The 23071-nt window shown below is 37.4% G+C and overlaps 1 protein-coding gene across 1 annotated transcript in view; it reads right to left on the bottom strand.

Annotated features, from left to right (window-relative positions):
- XPO4 (exportin 4) overlaps positions 1 to 23071 on the bottom strand; it is a 77893-nt gene that overhangs the window by 19088 nt on the left and 35734 nt on the right. The window contains exons 5-12 of the mRNA XM_084506764.1: positions 20497 to 20613; positions 19616 to 19769; positions 11526 to 11638; positions 8964 to 9121; positions 8514 to 8688; positions 3752 to 3928; positions 1472 to 1614; positions 1214 to 1359 (exon numbers count right to left, since the gene is read on the bottom strand). Of these exons, the coding sequence (XP_084362890.1) occupies positions 1214 to 1359; positions 1472 to 1614; positions 3752 to 3928; positions 8514 to 8688; positions 8964 to 9121; positions 11526 to 11638; positions 19616 to 19769; positions 20497 to 20613 (1183 nt within the window). The remainder of the gene's footprint in view (positions 1 to 1213; positions 1360 to 1471; positions 1615 to 3751; positions 3929 to 8513; positions 8689 to 8963; positions 9122 to 11525; positions 11639 to 19615; positions 19770 to 20496; positions 20614 to 23071) is intronic.

The following is a 23071-nucleotide window of genomic DNA, read 5'->3' on the forward strand; positions in this document are numbered from 1 at the left end:
TGGATTAACTGCAGACATCACACCAGAAGCAAATGTTTACACAACTCCTGACTAACACTGATTAAATATGTATAATTAACTTCAGAATCTATAAAGCAATTCTGTAAAAAAGAACCTAAAGTGAAAGTAAACTAATGCTGAAAAATAAATGACCGTATTAAATAATAAAAGAGGGAGAAGAGCTTTGCTTCCTGTGAAAGACCAACAGCCAATTCAGGTACCTGAAAAAATATTCTACAACATTGTAGTCACTTTCTTCTCGTTCAGTTATGTGATAAAAATTGTTCAATTTTACAGCTTCCTTACTGAGTCCATCTCATCTGGGACTTTTGCTCTGCTAATATTTCAAATCTATAGAATCTTTCAGACACCAAACAAACGTGCTATAATAAAGTTTTCCTTGCATAGCAACAACAGATCAGGTAAAGCAATGGTTTTCACAGTAAAATACTCTGGTGTCCAGATAATTGATATTAATTCCAGATTTAGTCATAGTTTTCAGTGTCTGATCTCACAGTATTCTGAGCTACAAATATAAACTTCATCGTACAGCAATACAAAAATATTATAAACACATTTATGCCAACATCTGAGAGCAACTATAACATCAGACATTCAAAAAGACCCCACAAAATATTTCATAAAGTATACATTTCTCCTAATAAAATACAGACACTGTCTTAGCTGATGTTATGCTTTGCAAGCAGATGTAAGATAGTTCCATCTAAAAATCAAAAATACGAATGTTCTGAACTCAGGTTCCCTGAAACACAGCAAAAAGCCAGGACATGGATCATCAGTCCTGAGAGATTCTGGAACTTACTTGACTCTTTGCACCACAAAGTAACACTGCTATCCTGATCTCATATGGATTCCCTTCAGTCACGTGAGACAAGACAATATAACTGAAACCACGAAGGCTAAGTTCTTGAATAGGTGGATCTCAGAAGTCTATGACAAAATTACTTGTGGGAATTTCCAAAGGACGTACCTCATAAAAAGATTACACTGATCTTTTACAGATAATTTTCATGTTACTGCAGACAGATGAAAGTGAGACAAAAACTCTGCACGTAGTCTAAGATGAAAGCACCACAAAGATGAAATAGATTGTCAGTTACCAGTAGTTGACATGCATGGATTTTTCTTTCCTAAGATTTTCCAGCTGCAACAGCAATATCAAAGTAAGCGCTATTTAACACTGTTCACTTACCTGTGACTAAAATAAGCCAATGAATATCCTCATACAGGTCATCAAGCACTTTATTGTCAATTGAGGCTGATGCTGGTGAGGCAAGTAACTGCTGCTGATGTCTTTGCAACTGACCATGGAGCCTTGTAACTCGGTCTTCTAATAAACTGTGGACAAACAGTAATAAAATAACTTCACTGGTTTTAAATTGTTTCAGCAAAGTCAAGCTTTTCCAACTTAGTGTGAATGCAAATGAATAAATCCACCATCTTTCCATACCTTGTAAGAAGAGGTATACAGTGTTCTGCAGCAATTCTTCCCAGCATGCCTACACTGGCCAGCTGGTCACAGAACTGGTCTCTGTCGTCTTCCTGCAGTTCACTTATTTCCTCTTCTTCCCGAGAGGCCACACCATTGGCAGTCTGATGTTATTTCAACAAAATTAGAAGCAACCAGTTAATGTTACACTTGCTAGAACTTATCACCACCGCACTTTTCTACGTAAATTTGAGTTTTTCTCCCAAGGTGTTTTGCATGGATACACAATAGGCTTGTGCTAAATTAGATACAGATGAGGTAAATAGGGGAGTAAATATGACTTTATATTGTTCTGAAATCAGCATTTCACAAACTTATGCAAGGAGCTGATTTTGCTGATATTTGCTACCATTTCCAACAGTGCTCTCAAGTCAAAAGATACACTGTTAGTGAAAGAAGTCAGATGAGAGCCATGAAAATTGATACTAATTATTAATAGGATAAGCACAGGCTGGAGCAGCAAAACAGCTTCTTTACGTCACATACATAAATCGGCTCTGGTAAGCATCCACCGCCTAGAGGTACAAAGCGATGTACTGAATGACTCTCATTCACATAGAAGGTCTGTAAACCCAATGGTCAGAGGATTTCTAAAATATATTTGGATTTCAAATCACATATATAATCAGGCAAAGAATTTCATTTTCAACTCTCCACTTTGTCCTGTTCATTAGTCAAAGATACTGTTCCCAGTTATCTGAGATCTTAAAAATAAATTACAAGAGAGGTAGTATATTTCTTGATAAAGTGCACGTCACCTCCTTCAATAAAGATTTTCTATAAGTTATTGTTTTAAAAAAAGCACCCCTTTAAAAAGTAAATGCTACAACCTCAGAAAAAAATAGAAGGCAAAGTAAAAATATCTCAAGATGAGATTCCTCTCGCCTTGGCTATATTTTAAGACTGCCTCGTAATCAGAGCTTATTTTCCTGAAGAGTTGAACCCTTATATGTAGAAATCACGTATCAATGTTAGAAGTGTTTTCAAAAATCTCTTGATGAATGACAGAATTTACACCACTAACATTCAAATACAAGTGATGGAGAAAGCTATCATTACATATTGTTTCTACAAAGGCTCTGGAAAATTGAATCTAAACACATTTTCTTACCTAAAGTGCTTTCACCCCATCTTTTCTTTATCTAACCCAGCAAATCATTTTCCTTTGGCAACTTCAAAGTTGCAGCTGTTTACTGAAGAGTAAGTCTCTGCTCTCAAAGCAGAGACTGAAAGTTCCTGTTACTGCTTTGATATTGAACAAGAAGCATTCTAAAATGCCAGCTGTGGCTTTTAAAAGGTTACCCATGGGATAAATGACTTATCTCACAGAATGACATGAATTAACCTGTGTATACAAGCTATGTCAAGACCGCCTGATATGAATTCAAAGTTCTCTTGTGAAATATTCCTCTCTGTTTGGCATTGTTATTTCCATCTGTTACATATCAAGATACTAGACATGGGTTTTAAGCATGGCTTTTCAGAATGAGGTATCCTGGAGATCTTTGCATAGCATCACATTTGAGAGATCAATTTTATATAGCTAATGAATCAAATCTATGCAGTAATTAATTCATTCAGCATCTACATCCAAGTTTCAGTACCACAATCTGTTTCAGTAAGATCCATACTCCTGGCAAAGAGACTAACAGGCTTTCGCAGAGGGCCAAGAGATAGCCAAGATACTTTTAAGTTTTTTTTGAGAACAGCCACCTCAAAAATTCAGTAAGGAATTTATGTACCATTTTATCCAGAAGAACCACATAATATTTCATGCTTCTTTTAGTCTAAGCATAGTCATTCTATATTTTCTCAGATTACACTTCAGAAGTATAACTTGAAGATAACGTATGGGAAATAACAGGATAAAAGGCTTCCAATTTCACTGGAGACTTTAATTACAACCCAAATCCAGAGAAGGGTGGTCAGAAGTTTAGTCATTGCATCTATAGGGAGGACCATCAGGAAACATGCCAATTTTACTAACAGGCTTATTTTATTTATTTTTAAAAGTAACTTCCAAATTTGTATTCCTTCATTTCCTTTTCATAATGAGAGAAGGAGACTGGAAAATGACCTCTGATTAACAAATTCAGCAAATTTTTCATTTCCATTCAACACCACAAGTAGCAAATTTCTACTAGCTCCCTTGAGCTACATAATAAAGTATACAACAACAAAATCCCCACATGGATTAGTTACTCTGTATTATCATCAGAAACTACCACTATAAGGGCTTACCAAATTCCTTGTACCATCGGGAGCAGCTAGATGGCACTGAATGTAAGAATTAAAGACCTGAACAGCATGTTGGGTAAAGAAACCTTTATGGAAATGTTTGTCATCTTGTACCAAAGTAAGCCAAGATTCCAGCAACTTATCATATGCTTCCATATATACCATGTCATCTTTGTCAAGCTGTAAGAGATGAAAGAAACAGAACAAACATCTTATTCCTAAACTAAACCAGAGAAAGGTACTTACATTCATTACTATTTAACAGATGTTCTTCTAAAGTTGAAGCAATTTAAGAAAAAAAAAATCACAAAACTTATTATTGGCCATCCTTGAACAGATCAGAAAGAACTGAAGCAATGCATCAAAAAGGTCAATGCAGCTTTGCTAGAATTAAAAAACAAAACAAAAAAAACACTGCGTTTAGCTATTTCTTTTCTTCTAATGTTCAAAACCAAACCAGTCTTAATTTCAGCCTTTCATACATACACTTAATCACCTAAATACAGGAGCTATCATGCTTTCTCTCCAATGACACCAAGCATCTCAGCTCATACTGGAAACAACAAAGAACTGAGCTATTTGTTTAATTAGACAAAATAGAAAATGTGCATATAGATTAGCAAGTATTCTGCTATTTTTCAAACAAAGAGACAGAAAAGATTACGACTCTCTGTTCTGGAGGAAATCATTACAAGACTGCATGTATTAAAGAAACCCTACTGTGGGCAGCCAGTTTTGATGATATACACAACTTCTCGTTATGTGAACAAAGAAAAAGTACAATTCCATAGAATAAGCCTGCATCTCCAAGTCATCAGTGCATTTTAATTGACACTTCATGCTTTTAGCTATTCAAATATATTTATATGGGGTATTTAAGTTGTCAAATGAAATTCTTATCTGAAAAACAAATCTCCTGGCTTACAGGCAACCTGAAGAACCCAGATACCAAGGGGTTGTTTCTCTTGAAAAGGATATTTAATGCAATTATCAATTTTTTTTTCACTTGATGCAAAAGTTGAACTTTAGTAAACACATCCACCTTCATAAAACTTAAGTATGACTCGATGGATAGATTTGCTGGTATTGCGGGACTTTTCTTTCCTCTAAGAAGTCTTCTCAACTTTTAACCAACATGATCACTCACCAAGGTTACTTTGAGATAACAGAGCTTAGTAAAATGATTCCTTGATGAAATACAGAGATACTGAGGCCTTAATCATGCTCCAGACAGAGGAATTCCTGACTTTCAGTGAAGTTACAAACATGGCTGCATGAACAAAGGGAAAAAAACATTGGCTGGATGACTGACTAAGAGGGAAAACTGATACCATGTTGGAAGCGTTTCAAGATATTTTCACAGCATCATTCTGTAACTGCAAAGTGGTCGTATTTACATTAGCTAAAATGTGGGGCACATGCAAGTTTGAAAAACAAAAGCTGAAGATGATGATGAGAGAGACCAAACTGTATTCAACGCTAACATAAAACAAATTTAGGACAGGCACAGCATGTTTTTAAAATTTGGCTAAAGGACATTCATTGAAACATGAAACACTTTGATATATATATATATGTGTGTGTGTGTATATATATATATATATTATTTTTTTTTTAACTTACATACAATTAATAATTTATAAGAATCCAGAACATAACACAAGAAACAATGTCCTTTTATGAGAAAAAAAAACAACTCAGATTTGAGAAGGTAATACAGAACAAGCCTTTTTGGTATACTATTACAAACACCTTACAGTATTTTCATAAGGAAGCTAGGATTAGTAAGTGCCTCCTTAAAGTAGGTGCCCAAGCAGTAGAGTTTGTTGATCTTGAACAGATATAATCACAAAGCAACCTTCCTAAAAATTCCCAATCTTATTCTAGATTAGTCATTCAGATGAAAGGCTACAGCTGGGCTACTGAAGATGTCATGCAGGCAGACTGTATGTGACAAGCTGCAGACTGGGAAGCGTAAACTTTCTGATGGATCTACCAGAAGCAGTTGGCAGGGCCCAGTTCAGGACTTAAGATCTTCAGGAGAAGGAAAGTACAATCACTAACATCAAAACAATGCTGCTGAATTTCTCCAAGATTCTTCCTTCAGAGTCTGCCGACCTTCTGAAAAAGGAACACTTCTAAAACTTGCTAAGTAGCAGCGAACTGGGAAAAGTTACAAGCAAAGTAGAGAGAGACCAAATTCAGAATCATCTCTCCCCTTATGGAACTTTAAAAAAGCAACAATAAAATACCATAAATCAGGAAATCAGGAACAATGCATTAAGAAAGACATCTGAGAAAAAAACAAAACAAACCAAAACACTTTGAGAGCATTTCTATTTGAATTTTCATTCAACATCTTGCTCAACTCTTCACTAATTCTGATCAACTACTACAGACTCCTACTTCTGCATAAGCTTTAAGCTTTGAGCAAAGGAAAGCATAGCTGTGGACAAGCATCTTCTCTCATACCCAGCGTTATTAAAGGAAGAGATGACTGATCCAATTTGCATCATAAATTAACCCTAAGCGTTGCTGAAGCTTACTGTCCTCCACAGCGTAGCTGTTCAGGCAAATGTTCCAACAACTTCCCTCAATCAACAGCCAAATAAACGTAAAACAACATTTGAACATGTTTGGATTGTGTGTGGGTTTTTTTCCTCCCCCTTTGTTGAATATCAATATTAGCAACAGCAGCAAGTACCACCAGCAACAGCTTCTGATTCTGTGCCAAGACACGTGCTGCTTTGAAGTGGTTTGCTCATTACAGTTTGGGACCTCCTGATTTTGACAGTCTCAATAGCAAGCTTCTAGCTAAGCTGATTCCCTATGTCTGGTGGGCTTTCTGCAACACTCACACAAGCCGTTCTGCTGGCACACAAAGTGGCAGAAATACGGGAAAAACAGCTTGCCCCACAAGCAAAGCTGTGCTGTGGACACCTGTGTTCTGCTGCATTTTAGATTTCTGAATCTCAGGATCCTACTGAGCCCAATGCACGTGGGTATTTCACCTTTCACCAAAAACTCTTAATTACAGAAAGCAATTAAGCTCATGAGCATATGAGTTCACAGAGTACATCGCTACAAGCAATCTAAGCTAGTAGCTTAGGTGCTTAGGGACATAGTTTAGTGGTGGACTAGGTAGTGTTACACACTGGTTAGACTTGATGATCTTAAAGGTCTTTTCCAACCTAAATGACTCTATGAAACACACTGACCAGGGCTGGAACATTCCTAAGCCAAAAGATTGCCTTCAGGGATGCAAATAAGTATTTCCACAGTCGCAGCACACCATGCTATTACACCATCTGGATTAAGTCAGCAATAGTCTGAAATACTCTGTAGTGCTCCTTATTGCTGATACAATGATAAGATATATAAATTATTTTTTGAAGACTGAATATCACAGAATTTTGTAATTATCCTGGAGATCAGAGGAACCACGTGAAGTTGAGATATAAGCTATACAACTGTTAGACCGATGACACAATGAAGTGGTGAAAGTGTGATGTTTCTTTCTTCTACAGAACACTTTAAAGATTCTGTGACAATGAACAAGTTCTCTCTTTAAAGAAAAAAATTGCAGTCTTCTTTCTTATCTTGCTGGATCTGATAACACTGTAATATAATATTGAAATGACTTTCTTCAGCAAAAACTAGAGGATTATGTATGCATAGGCAGACACATTCACTAGGCACGAGCAGCCAGCCATTTCCAAAACAAACTCTTTGTACCAGACAACGGTACGAGCTACCTCGGGCTTTTGCTGAGAGATGAAGTACTCTGAGTTGGTGGCTTATGCTGAGAGCTCCTGAAGTTAAATATGGTTGTGTATTCTAGCTCTCCAGTAACGAGGCTAACTGAAGAAATGTATATCCTCTAGTCCCTTTCATTTAAATGATAGGTATCAAGCCTATTCAGTATATATAGCACAACTGGGAAAAAAAAATCATTCTTTTTAATGATAATGGGGAAAACCCAGGATGATGTCTTGATAGCTTCATTTAAATCAATAACTATTCCATGTCAATAGCTCAGGTGAAAGATGCATCTTAATTCTTATAGGCTTTTTTCATAAATTAGGTCTCCTTAGACATTTTTATTTGTAAAGCTTTTTAGCTTTTTTTTTTTTTTTTTTTTGAAGCAGAGGACTTAGCCTGTCAAAATGGATCTTCCATGTTACAACCAAGGTTTGAAAGAAGTAAGCAAACAGAGAAGTCCGCTGAATTCCCTCTCCAGATTTGTACGTAGAATTATTACTTGAACTGTGTCAGTAACAGAGGGATGATTTAAGTTTAATAGTATGGGGTTAACAATAGATCTTAGCAGCTACATTCACTTAAAACAGAAGTTCCTGCCTGTAAAACCCCTGACAGCATAAGTTTCAGTCTGTCCATATGTTCACAGTCATTTTAAGCTTTCACGTTTGTAGCATGTTCATTATCTACAACACTTTTCACAGAAGTCCCACAAGAGCAATCCAGCAACATTTAAAGACATTCATACTTTTTTAATGTACCCATTCTTTTAAAAGTGAAAATACAAAGCAGGTGCTTTAAATCAAAAGTTCAAAAGATGAAGTCTGCAATTGTTGCACATAAAAAAATAAAACCTTTTCAGATGTGATTTCAGAAATATCTAGAACAAAAGCACCAGGTTTCACAACAGTTATTGACAAAAACAGCCAGATTTGTATATCACTTATGCTTATTACAAAGAGAGGGAAGCAAAAAGAATACCTACTTTTTAAGAATGAATACTTACCACTTCTTCCAAGGCAGCACTTCTTCCAAAAGAACAAGTGAGATGTGCGAGGCAGTTAACAAATGAAGAGAAAAGTTCATTTGGAATGGCAGTTAAAATATTTCGAGGAAATACGGTTATCAGGTTGCTGATAATACTGGAAATTCCCACTGCTTCAGAGTCTTCTATTTCAATTCTATAGATAGAAATAGGAGTTAGCTTTCTGCCATCAAGAAAAATGTTAATAGCCAACTGATTTTCTAGATACATTTTCAATCAATAAATCTATCTCGTGTTAGTTTAAGAAGCACCTACTTTAAGATGCGTTTTTTTAAAGTGTCAATAATCCAAGAGTAAACACAGATTATACCCAGAAACAAGCAAGTCATACCAGTTCTTCACACACACACACTGCACTCCAAACTAAAGATTAAAAGATGCCATCTAAATTTAGAGAGCAGGCATACATACCCATTGATAGTATTCAGTAATCCCTCAATGAAGTGTGCCAGGTAATCAACTTGTGAACCTTCGTCAGGAAAGACTGACCCATGCAAAGACGCCAGCTGTGCCAGACACTGTAATGAATCTTGGGCCATATCTGTATCTTCTCTGATTTTTCGATGCACCTTTCAGGAAGCGAGATAGTTAATAATACGCGGAAAATAGGATGTTCTTACAACAGTCACATGGCTCTCAATCCAAAAGAGCACACACCAAAAAAAGCTTACTATAACTTCTATTCAGTCTGAAATGCGAGGGTTTCTACGACTCCCTCAACCCTGGCAAATGTCATGATCATGACTCGGTTCACAAAATCGCGAGCCTGAAGTTAACTCGCTGATACTACCATTTAGTTAAGTCTTACATTTTGAAAATTGAACTGTGTACCGAATGTTATGTCTTAAAGAGAGAAACAGATGCCAGCCAGTCAGACATACTGCTCCTTCTAAAAACAGCAATAATGACAGTCATCTCTATTATGCTAACTATGCCTAGGCTACGGAGTCTTGCTAAAGTTAGTCAACAAGTTCAATCAAGATTATAGAGATGCTTCTTTAGCAGAGGTAAACACTGAAGACACACACAAAAATGAATGCATCACTTCCTTGGCAACACCCTTACATTATACAGGGCCAAGTCATCTTCTTGCATTTCTGTGTTACATCACTACTTCTGCTGCTAAGACCTTCTAGATTCAAGTCTGCTAATATTTCCAGGAGACATATTCTCACAATTCACACTACAATTATCAACTACAGGTTTTAAGAATATTCTTACGCTCACGCCTTCTGTTTTTTTTCATGTAAATTTTACTGAAAAATACAGGGTAGCTTTTTCCTTCACATGCAATTTACCTAAATTATATCATAAAAGTACAGTTAAGACACACTGACCACTTCCTTGTGGCATTTTATCTTCAGCTTCACCTAACTCATAACCAGTTGGATTAGCTGCATGGTTAACCTCTGAAAGATTAAACTGCCAGGAGAAGCAAGCCCTGAAACAGAAATACCCCTTCTAATACGCATTCCACACTCGGCTGAGATTTCAAGTGAAGGCTTCCTCTTTAACATGGCAGTCTTGCCAAGTTTTGCAAGGTTATTAAAATTTCTTAGATCAGTTATATGAATATGAACGACCACCATTCACTTACATTACTTCAAATAGCAAGCTAATACCACCAGCCTCAACCATTGCGAATCAGGAATCTAAAACCAAAACTGACAGCAGACTGCCCTGGCTAGCCTTCATTCAAAAATAATCAAATATAGGCCTGCTTTGGTTGCCATTAAATAAAATGCAAATGTATTACAACAATTTTGCATGTTACTGAAAACAATATCCTCATCACAAATAAGTAGTCTTAATAAGCAGCCGAAGAAAGAGATTTAATGCAGACAACTTCATACTTTTAAACGAGGAAGGGTTAATATGTAAGCCAAAAAGTTATTTGCATGTGGAGGTTCACAGCTGACAGTAGCAACTGTCTGGATAGTCTAGACAGCTGTTCAGATTGTGTGTAGCTGCTAAGAGGTCTGCCAGTGATTTTTTCACCTTTTCAAAACTGCTGGAACAGATAAACTTTCAGTTAAAAAAACAATAACTTGTAAAAAAAAAAAAAAAAAAAAAAGTATAGACATGTATCCAAACATATATCAGGCAATTCTCAAGCAGCCCTGGAGATTTCCATTTGCTTTATCTGAAAACAACTTTCTCCCAGCTTTGAGCACATTATTTCTTTGTTTTGCAAAAATGAAATAGCGAGAGAATGATGAATTCTGAGGTCCCAGGAGATTTAAGATAACAAAATATCACAGTAAACTAATTTATAAACCAATAATGCTACTGCTGCAGCATTTCCTTGCCGAACAAAGACTACCAACCTTCCTCCCAAGAGTGGTGGAAAGTAACATTCATTTTATACAGTTTTAATATCAGACCTCTTTTTTAAATCATGGGAAGTGAATATTACATTCCCCTTTCCCCACTCTCTCTTCCCCATCACTCCTAACTTCATCTAGCTCAATTTAACTTGCTTTGATTCACTTTGTGCTGCGGAAAGAGATGCAAAATTTTGTATGCTGGAACTGGCTAGAAAATGGCAATTACATTGCTTATTTTCAGCTGTTCTGTCGAGCAAATGCTCTAAGATCAGCAAAAAAAAAAATAAAATACTGTTCATTTGAGAGTTGTTACACCTTATCTGAAAGGCATAGTCTAACCACTGCTCCCAATGCTTGGTTTCATTTGATGAATACATGTTCAAAAGCACTAAACAGAGCAAAGCTTAGATCACCATACCCTTTTTTCCTTAGTTAATTGTTACCAATTTAAGGCAATTTACAGGCAAAACACATATCTGTTAACCTCAGAAAAACACAATACTTTGTTTGCTTTGACAAACCAGTTGAAGTTAACTGAATCAGTCCTACCTGATGCAAAAGGAAGGATCCGAGAGTAAAGTTTTAAAACAGGAAGGAGCTGCTTTCCCTGTGGTCTGGACTATGAAAGTTGAAGAATGAAACTTACTGTAAAGAAAAGCTCCATAACTCTGCTGTCCAGGAGGGTCTCACGCCAGGATTCTGTTGGCTTTAGCATCACATTTTGTGAGGATTCAAACATAGCTATATAATGTCTGCCCAGTTATCTGGTGTCAAGGTCAACAATAACATTCCTACTTGGCTTTAAAAAAATCCTAGATACAACAGGATCCATTCAGAAAGAATGTAATGGAAACAAACTTTAAGCCTCTTCACATACACAGCATAATTCATGCATGAGGCCAAGGAATAAAAGGTATTAAGTATTGAAAAAAAGAATGCTCCAGGAATGTTAGATAACAGTTTGATCATAATTATGAGACATACCATAGTGATACGATCACTTTGATAACCAGGGTGTCTAATGTGACACAGCGAGAAGGGAAAAAAGCAACCGCAATTAACAGGTGTTAAAATTTATGCAAAATGGGAAATCATTTTCTAAAAAATTTTCCTGGCAGCTTTTAAAAAGGCCTGAGGATAGCTAAAGATAGCCCATTGAAATCTATATCCTATTTTTCTAAATAGCCAAATATGCCTCACAGAATGCAGATATGTTAGCCCCGCATTAATCGACATTTTTTATCATGCTGTGAAGAACAAAAGCGCAAGGCACCACAAGGCATTGTCATATTAAACATATGCTTGTAAAAAACCCACAATAAAAAGCGCCCACACTAAAACCATGACTTCACTGCACTCCTTTCAGTTATTACCGTGTCTTTTGGCATCGTTATTTTTTATGAAATTCTGCCAGCGCAGAAAAATAACAAATACATGAAAAAAAATCAATTAAACAAGCACGTTGCATTCTTTGTCAGTCTGATCACACAGGGCAGCGTTTATCACAGATTTTTGAAAGTGCTTCCTAGTGTGACACCCCTCAATCCAAATAGCAGTAAAATTGCTTTAACACACAAGTTATGTTTTAGTTTCTCTTTTTAAAACCTTTCACCGCCCCCTCTGAATGCTTTGTAACCCAGCCATCAGAATAAGCAACAGCAGGCTCAACTGCATATAATCTACTCATTGGTAAATGACAAAATTAATACTGTTCATTAAGTTATCAGGTATTATAAAAAAAAGTTTTAAAAAATAATGTATACTTCTGAGTAAAAATAAATTTTACAATAGTACTGTTCAGGAAAGCAGATCCCTTGAAATCTGATGGGATCTGTTTGAGACCAATGTATAAAGCAAACATCTATTTTCATATGAAAGATTGTCGTGCAAGGCAGGAGACACAATTTTGGTTTATTTACACTTGCCCTCTGAGTTCTGCCAAACACAGAAAATCACAGTAACACTGTGCAGAACAGTCTCAAAAAAGCCACTATTTTCCACGGCACAGCACCAAGTGGAAATTCACTGAGGGTACATGCCCAGAGCTGCATTCAGCACATTACAATGCACGAGAACAATCACGGATTTTCACACACGTTGAAGCAAAACCAGTTTCACGATTTTCAAAACTCTCAGTGTGCATTGAACACTACCAGATCTGCATTGTTTTAGACACTGAGAAAATAAAAATAATAATTAGAAAACAGATACTTCTCTATTTTACTTTCATCTGAAATACAAATGTCATCTGAAATACAAATGTCATTTAGGTGATCGAAAACACTTCAATTCTTCCAGATAAAAATAAAATATAGGCATGAAATTATCACACGCATCCTTTATCAGAGTAATATTACAAATTAAGACTAATGTAACCAGTGCTGGTGCATTAAGTTATGCTTTTTTCCTTCTCATTTATAATACTCTGGGAAAAAAAAAAATTAAATTGTTTATTTTCAAGAGGGTTCTTTACCTTAACTCTCTTGTAAAAGACTGGCATCCTTATCAAAGAGAGACTACAGATATATTATCAGTCTCTGAAAATCAATTTGCTCTCCACTAGCTCAAGTTTGCAGGGGGGACGAGCTACGTAACACATTTCACGTGGAATGGAAGAAGGGCCGCTCTGCTGTCACTATTTTAACGAGCCCCAGTATTTAGTGGCCCTATCCTGTTATTTTTAGTGCCGTTTCTCACGCTAACGGACTGATGACATATCTGACAGACTTGTAGGTAAAATATCCGTTAATTGAACAATACAAATTACGGCTGCAGCTATTACGGAGATTTTACAGCCATTTTCTGTCCCACACCAGGTGAATGCAGACGTTAATGTAAGCTGGTTGTGGAGATGCTCCCTGCCATGAAACATCTGATCTTCTGCCTTATTAGCAGCAGCCCAGTTGTGCCAAACCTGAAAAAATGGCACTAAATTACCTACTACAGGGGTGTGTACAGGTCAAATGCAGTCTTCATCATCAAAACACGCAACAGCATGAATGAAGCTCTACTGTAAAGTGTAAGAGTATAGCTAAGTGCCTTCATGTTTCGTAAAGCTCTGGTGATCCCTGATTAGTGCCTAGAGAGGAAGAGGAGAAAACACGGTTTAAGATGGATTTTCTTTTATCTTTGCCTACATTCATGTATGCAGCCGTTAGCTCTGCACTTGGTTTTGTTTAATGAACTGGAGAAATCAGAGTAATCTGTCTTAAAAAGATTAACTTCTCACTTTTAATGTATAATTTGGAAAAAAGTTCTCTGTGATTCTTGGAGGAAAATACTAAAAAAAAGAAAAAAAGATAATCAAATGTGTAATTTTCTTCCCATTCTTTGCCTCTCTTCCAGGATGGGTGAAGATAAATATAAAAATATTTCATATCTTAAGGCAGCCATAGAGGGATTGTAACACTTCAGGACTTAACACAAATTCTAGTTTTTGCAAATGGATCCCAAGGTTGTGTTTTGGGGTTTTATTTTTTTTTTCCCCTCCATGAGAAGGGAGGCTTGCCCTGTCACAAAGAATGAAACAAGGAATTTAAAAATCAAAGCTAAGGCTGCATCTACCAGACTCCCATCTGCAATTTTTTCTATAGCAGTGAAGAACTCAGAAATGTATGAAGAACTCCTAGAGTGATGAGGCCCAATTTTTTATTTTATCTTTTTTGTTGTTGTTGTTAAGTTGTTTTAATCACTTTACCTTTGTTGTCTGGAATCTTTCTGGAGAGCTTTATATCAGTCTGAGACTTATACTTTACAAATAAAAATCCATTATTCAGGTAACAGCTTGGAAATCTGCCATCCAGTGTTACAACGCTAGCATACTGATTATATTTATATTTTTAAGACCTCCTCTGGCTTGCTAGTTAGTAAGCCAAGCACATGGGATGAGTCTAGGATCAACTCTAGAAGTGATGCAGAGGCTTGCTGCCCCCTATGGAGAACGGTTTCCTAAATCTTTACACAACTCACACTCCTAGGAAACAGATCCAGCATTTGGGAGAAGAAAGGTAGGCTTAAACATTTAATTGTTAAAAACTACTTTATGTGGGAGACACCAGATTCAGGTTGTGTCTGCAAAGCTGCAGGCAGAGGAGGTGTAGGAAGACACCAGCTAATCTTAAAGCCAGCCAACTCTGGAGCTGCCATGCCAGCACAAAGTCTCATGTTGACCACCCAAGTGGATTAATTCTGCAGCCCCTGCTAAAATTTGCTATCCCTACTAAAACTTGCGACCACAGCTCTCCAGCTAACAGTGAGCAAGCTGATCACTTCAAGCCTAACTTCTGCTTACACCACCTATGCAGAAGTGATGGCCATACAGATGCAGCCCAAGACTCACACCTTCCCACTGCCTGCCACCTAGGAAGCTGATGAATTTCTAAGCAGTAGGGATTCCAAAATTAATTTTTTCTTAAAGAGGGAAAAAACTGACAAAAGTAAAAGGCAGCTCTCTCTTTTACACTTTCTTCATCACAGCTGTTTTAGTTGCAATGAATTCTTCCTCATAACTCAAACAACAGCCAGGACAGCACCTCATCCCTTCAGCTTTCAAATGAAGACTGTAGTAAATTCAGGATAGCCCCAGGCTGTTAGCAAACAGAAGACCTAAGGAAAGCAGCCCTGCTGCTGAAGGAAACCCATGTTGTCTCTCCTCAGCACAGTTGTATCTGCAGTTGTGCAACAAATCACAGTCAGGACCTCACCCCACTAGAAAAAAGCTCTCAGCCAGGCGGTTTCCTGCTCAGTATCACGCTCCTGAGAGATGCTGGGTCAGGATGCTTTTTCAGCAGCGATGCCAACTCAAATCATTCCTCAAAACAAACCTGGTGTTGTTTTTTCTGAGTACTCTGTTTTTCATGCACTTCCATTATGCACAACAGATGCTACCAATCTGGGTTGGACCGACTTCAGATCCTGAAAGCTTGCAGAGCTGTATGGTTCGCAGGATCTCCCAGAGAGGTCTCTCGTTCTGGCTTAAGATATTTTCACAAGAGATATGAAGAGCTTGTTCCTTTAAACGTATAGCTGAGGAACACCCATACTAAAACCAGAATTCTGATTAGATAAAAGCTTCAGTCAGTTCATATCATTGCCACTGCACCATGAATTTTGACGGGATGGCAGCGATATGTACTAGAGGAGTGCATCCCATCAGGGTTACGTAACCTGTATTTTAAATCCAATCCCTTATTCTACATTCACCTGAAAATTTGCCAGCTTGCCTCCTAGCAAGAAGAGGCACTAAATCCAAAACAAAAACTACAGCTAAAGTTCCTGTTCAGTCGTGTACTATTAGCACGCTCTGCAAAAAGATGTGGAAAAAAAAAAGGTACCTTTATGAATAAAATAAGGGATAAATAGTTCTATAATGGCTCCTAATGACAGATAAGGAACACCTTGCTGTAGATGGGAGATAGCAGGACAAAGGCCTGATTAAGAACTTCTGCATTTGTGGGCATTCGTCCAAAGTCTATTGGAATGCAGCTGCCAAGAACAGATAAATCCCAAAGTCAAGAAGTGATGAGAAACACCTCTGGAGGTAAAAGAATGTGATTACGTCCTGACTCCGTAGGACAGATTATACATTCATGTCAAAGTGCATTAGGGTCCAGCAATGCTGAACTCCTTAACTGGGGTCTTTGGACACTCCTCACGTACTCGGAGTGGGATCCTTGATGGTGCTCTTATAAAAGAGAGGGCTGCATCGCTTAGTACCCATCATCTGCTTGCACTCTCTTAACTGTTCAAAACACTCACTGAAGAAAAGATTCAGTTTAAAACCAGTTCCATCCAAGTAAACAATATCTAACTGTGCCGTGACAGCACTGAAAAAGGAAACCCTACAGAAGCCAACATGCCACAACTGACTGCCACACGTTCTTAGTGCAAAATAGGAATTCTATGCTATTGTCATTTCCAACAGTACTGCCAAAAATCCCAAAGCATCTGCAAACATCAGGTGAGCTAATGCCTAGAGGTAACAGATGAAAACAACAATAGGCGATCGCCTGCGGGTTAGAAAATGAAATGGAAGACACTGCACGTGACTGAGAGGGAGCCTCCTAGGTCATCGTGCCTTACTGCTGCAGTAAGGCACTCAATAATTACTGAGCTCCAGCTTAAGAGCAGGTTGGTGTCAGCCTCTCCTCTTTCACTGCTCAACAAGGTGGCTACTCCAGAATGCACCTTTTATGCCAGCTCTTCTTGCTGGTAATAAACAATTTATATTTACTACAGCTCTTCTAATTGCCAGCAGCACTGCCTAAGGCTGCATTTAACAATGCAACACATGCCAAATTTACCCGTAACAGCACTTCTCACTTCTTGAGAAGTCATATTTTGATGTAATTCTTGCAATTTAGTGATATAAATGCTGTGCCTCAGTGAAAAATCACTACATCACTGAAAATCACATATTTATGCTGCTTTTTTTTTTGCAGGGGGCAGAGGGCACAAAATACCAGAATCTGCTAAAGATTAGGTACAGGTACTGCAGATAACTGCTATGCTGCAAGGAAGACTGAGAATAAATTATCTTGTTGGGAATATCAACTAAAGGAAAATATATATATACACACACATATGTGGATACTATGGATCATTTTACTCCATGCTTTAGGTATTAAATTTATGCCCATTGCTTTGGCATGTGTACTGGCAAGATTTGGAAAGAGGACACCAACTGATCAATTGGCATTCTTATGTTCTTGTGTAATGTGCTACCTATGTAGAAATTGCTGCCAAGTTAAGCTTCACTGTCCAGGAACTAACAATCAACAGCTACATCAACACGTGGCTGTCACCACGGTAGCTGTCACCTAACAGCTACTGAACCTTAGTTAAGACCCACTTTTCTCCGAAGTGATTAAAGCCATTCCAAGTTCTGTGAAAACAGGTTGCTAAATAGAGGAGGGAGAGCACAACCAGTGTCATAGTTCTTACAGCAAAATGAAATGCCCAACGGCAGAAAACAAGAAGATGATATAATGGAGAGCCTGAGTTATAAAAAGATCTGAAACAGAAGCACAGAAGAGCACTCGTGGTGGTTCAAACTAAAGGTCTGTCTACACCAGAAGCAGTCTCCAGAAGTGGCCAGAATTTAACAGCAGTAGTATCTCAAGTAGGCCAAGTAGCAGAAAACTCTTAATCTCAAGTAGTGATATGCCTTGCTTAGCCATTACAATTAACACTTATTTACAAATACCTATAGATTGGATCACTTCTAATTATATACAGGTGTAAACAAAAGCTGCAACTCTCAAGGCCTGAATAAATTCCTACCAACATGTTGCTTGCACTTAACTAGCCCCACCACTGCAAACCTTCAGGTTAGGATAAAGTGCTCATGAAAAAGCTAGTTTTCACTTTCAAACTGTAATACCATCAGTATTTGTGATGGTGTACATCACAGGTTTGCATTAGGCAAGACTAAAAATCAGAGGAAATGACCTCCACCCACCACTACACAACACAAAGGCATTTCCCTTCTATTTACTGTGACTGCTTTAAAAAGTGTTCACACATCATTTGAATTCTCACAAATCCCAAATTCTCTTCTGAAAACTTTTATAAGATGCAATAATTTGATTCCAACCTCAGTCTTGTAAGCACATGCACTGAATTCCTCTCTGGCCCCTTGCCAAACCACTTCAGTGATTAACAGGCGTGAAATATTTACTTTTCATCCACAGCACTTTCCAAAAAGACACTATCTGGCATTCTACTTTAGAGCTGTGAACCAAAGAACATCCACTTTCATTTCTGCTGCTCCTTACATACTGAACAGATTCAAAGACAACAGAAACACACACATGCTGCCTTCTGATTGTCAAACTCAAATAAAATTCTATACAAAGGATTTGAAGGCAACACCAAGATTCCTGTAGTATGTGTAACAGTATATTCTTACAGTTTTAAGAAAAAATCTTATAAAGCAGCTTAACAGATTGGCTCTTGGTAAGTTTGCCGAGTATCTTAGAGATGGTGTAGCTATTAAAAGAGTAGTCATAATGCTGTACCCTCTATTTCTACCATATTCTTCTGGCACATTTTTCAGGCCAAACATTTTTCACCTCTCTTCTTCCCTCCCTCACCAAGACTCACTCTCTCTTTCTGATTCTTCATTATATTCCCATTTCTTCCTCTGCTTACCATCTCCACATTTCCCTGGACATTCATAACCAGCACACACCACAAAAATAAGAAAAGGGAAGCAACAGTACCAGTATATTGGAAAAAAAAAATAAAAAAAGAGATTCCATTTCTTCTCTTTTACTGGGGGAATCCTTTGAGCATGCACATTGTGAAATGACAGGGCATTCACCTACCTGCTTCTCTTCTCTGAGAGCAAAAAGAAAGATCAGATCTCTGCATAAAAACTGAACAGAGCTTACTTAGATCCCTTCACCATTTGGTTCTGCACTGAAGTAGTTTGTTACACTTTACCTGGCCCTTGCAACAACCACATACATGCCAGAAGGATCATCAGCTCCAAACTGGAAGCTGCTCTGCTGAACTAATTTGGCCTTTTATATAAAATACTTCAATGAAAAGTAACAGCAGCTTCTTTATATAAGCACCTCTTAAGCAAATGCAGGAGTAAAAAAAAAAATTTTAAACACAGACTAAATATAAGACTTTAATTTCCATTTTTCTCTCCTCACAAAGACTTTACTTATCACCCATCAGAAGTGATCCAAGTCAGCTGAAATAAAAGGCCTGATATTGAAAGGATATAATTTGGAGGAAGGAAGTTCCAGCTTAAGACCTGATTGGCTAGTGCAAGATAACGCTGAAACACTGAAGACATCTGAGCATTGAGGTTTTCACGTCTGCTGAATTCCTGAAGTACCTCTACTGTGAGCATGAAGATCTGCCGTAGATCATCCTCCTATAGTCAGGACAAACACAACACATTAGTAGAGCCTCTCAGTCATTTTTGTGTTCACCCAAGTTTTCATTAAAAAGCAGAAAATATTCCAAAGTTGACAGTGAGAATCCCCATCTCATTTGCCAAAACTAATGCAATGTGTTGGTAAATAAAAATATTTATATAAGTTTAGTCATTACAGGAAAAACTTAACAATATATTTTTAACAACTGGTGGAGGAGGGGGGTGGTCTTTGGCATGAAAAAAAGTTGGTAAGTTGTTCCACAACAGTCAGAGTTTAAAGCAATGCCTTCACAAAAACATTTCTGCCTGGCCAAACAATACATCTGAGACAACCAGACTACACCATCTGCAATAATATTTTTAAATACATAGCTCTCCTTGGCTTTAAACCAAAGCTATATTTAAGACTATCATTGTTCCACAGAGTATTCGTTTTGTTTGCAATTGGTAGCCAAGGAATTAAAGAGTCCAACCGTGTAAAGATCTGTAGCTCTACATTCAACAAATGGGCAAAGAGATGGCACTTTTTTGATACAAGTATTTAAAAATTACATTATCAATTTCCCTAAGGTAGCCAATATCTGCATTTATATATATTAGTCCAATTAAATGCTGTCAAGCATACACTGTACCTGAAGGCACCTAGTGCAAGAAAGTACTTCTGCTTCTTAATATATAGATTTTAGAAACACAGGTAGCATATATTGATACAGAAGTAGTTTACCTGAAATATACGTTTACAGTTACCGTGGAACTCCATGCTTAGTCCAATGTTGCTGGTTTTACTTGAACTTGAGAATTCGCTCAACAACGCCGTTAAAATGGAACAGGCCAAAGTTTGCTACAAAAAAAAAGAAAGGGGAATAATATAACTAAAAGATGTCCAACAACGTAACACCACCTACATTGTCCTTAAGTTACTTTATTTGCATATTTCTGAGGCTATTCTTTCAGTTTCTTCTGACACAAATTAGAACAACTCAAGCTTTCAGGATTACAAATGCTTGGGTGAGCCATCTCTGGAATCATCCAAGCTCCACCCTTACACAAGAAATTAAAGTATTTGAGCAGCATAAGAAACTAACACCTGTACAATCATCTCTACAACATGGAAACAAACACTGCAATCCATTTGCCAGCCTGATAATTTTCTCTCCCCATGCACATGGTTTTACAGGTATTAGGATCAGGGAAGATACAGTTTATACTTTTTTCTACCCATCTAACAGCTCAGATCACTCTGAAGTTTATTTTGGCATTTCTTTGCATTTGCTACACTTACCTTGTTGGTATCTGATCATGATTAAATGTACACCACAGAAAGTGATAAAAGCTATTCAAAAACAGCACCTGCAATGCACCCTCTTTTCCCTCTCCCTCATCAAAAAAGGGGAGGAATATGCAGAAAGCTCTGATGCTTAAAAGCTTTTAGATACTCTCCTCCAAAGCACAAGATCCACAAGCCTCAGAAAGAACCTTTAAAGCTACTCTTTTGGAATGGTGTCCCTGAAGCAATATAAAAATGGGTGAGGAAAAAACAAAAACAAACAAAAAAAACATTAATTTTAGAGAAACATATACACGAAGATTGAAGGTTTAAGTATCATCTTCATTCTCAACATTTAAGGTAATGTAAATCAAATGCTTACGAAAAAGACAATTTAAAAGCCAACTTTTCTTTATGAAACACTTTTCCAGCCATAGTTGCTATTTTTGAAATAAAAAAAGCTTTTTTTTTTTCCTGATGCCAAAGTCCAGTGACCATCATCACCAGTTTTAATAAATTCCTGTAACTGATTATTAAACACAAAAGAAACTGAATGCTGTATAACGGGGATGTAAAAAGTACTTCAGAAGCGTAACATATACTAATGTAATAAACACAATAGAGACTATACACCAATGAAATTAAAACACTTTTTGTTAGACAGACTCTTAACAAAAAACTTGCAGATCACTGGCTATACTCCTAGACCGTTCGGAGCCAAGGTGCCAGGGATGGACAGAGGGATAGGAATTGTTAAAGGGTCATGCATGCCAGCAAGTGTCCAGGGGTTAAACAGAAATATGCACACTACCTCTGAACACCCGAAAGATTAAAGTGGAGATGATACTATTTATGCAAGCTCATACAACAGCTGAGAGCAGTGCCATCCACCCACCAACTGCAACATCTTTGTTCAGAAATGCCTCTGAAGTCAGTACCTTGACCCCCCAGACAACTAGTTATCTTAGCTAGTATACACTAAATTAACATTCTTACTTGCTAAATAAGTCCCAGACAGATCAAACATAGCAGCTTCCTGATAACATATGGGTGTTCTTTTCTACTACACAATCAAGCTGTACAGCAGGCCAGCATATTGCTGATCAGTTGCTAAATCTAAATTTTCCCATTTTAAGGAAATAACTATTTATTTCGAGTAGGCTATTTCAAGTAGGCTATTTCTCATCCAGTCTCTCATGATAAAAGCAACAGTTTGCCAGTGAAAAGCATCACACTTTAATTTGCTCCACCAGAAATGCAATTTTGTCACTTCTATACAAGATTCAGAGTACTCCTGACTAGCTCAAACATTTCAGTATTTTATTTCCAAATTTCTGGGTAAGCTATTTCTGCAATGAATTATTTAAATTTGCAAGAAGCCCAAAGTTGAGCTGATAAAAGAAATTAGGCTGACACTGAGTTTCAAGTCCAACATTAAGAGTTCCATATGAAAAGAATTAATGTGACAAAAAAACAAACAAAAAAAACCCCCCACAACCCATCTCCTGCACCCCCCTCAAAAAAAAAAAAAAAAAAGAGAAAAGCAATGAATCACAGAATCACAGAATCACAAAATTTCTAGGTTGGAAGAGACCTCAAGATCATCGAGTCCAACCTCTGACCTAACGCTAGCAGTCCCCACTAAACCATATCCCTAAGCTCTACGTCTAAATGTCTTTTAAAGACTTCCAGGGATGGTGACTCCACCACTTCCCTGGGCAGCCTGTTCCAGTGCCTCACAACCCTTTCGGTAAAAGTTAAGCTCTAGAACAATGCTTCAGATAAGAATACATGTTTTTAAAGGAATAATGTAGAAGTTTCCAGAGAACACTGCCCGTTTCCATTCTCTGCCAGGAGATGCAGACATCTCACACAGCTCTCTAAATAATACAGACTTGAATTTATACTTGAATTGCAAACGCACTGATACATCACTGCCTCTCAGAGCTGAAAATTAAGAGCACCAGTAGCTGTAATCACAGATCCGCAGAGTTTGAAGCTCCACGATTACCACACGGTATCAGTGGTTGTG

Source organism: Aythya ferina (assembly GCF_964211825.1).
Source record: "Aythya ferina genome assembly, chromosome: 1".
In the NCBI taxonomy this organism is placed as follows: domain Eukaryota; kingdom Metazoa; phylum Chordata; class Aves; order Anseriformes; family Anatidae; genus Aythya; species Aythya ferina.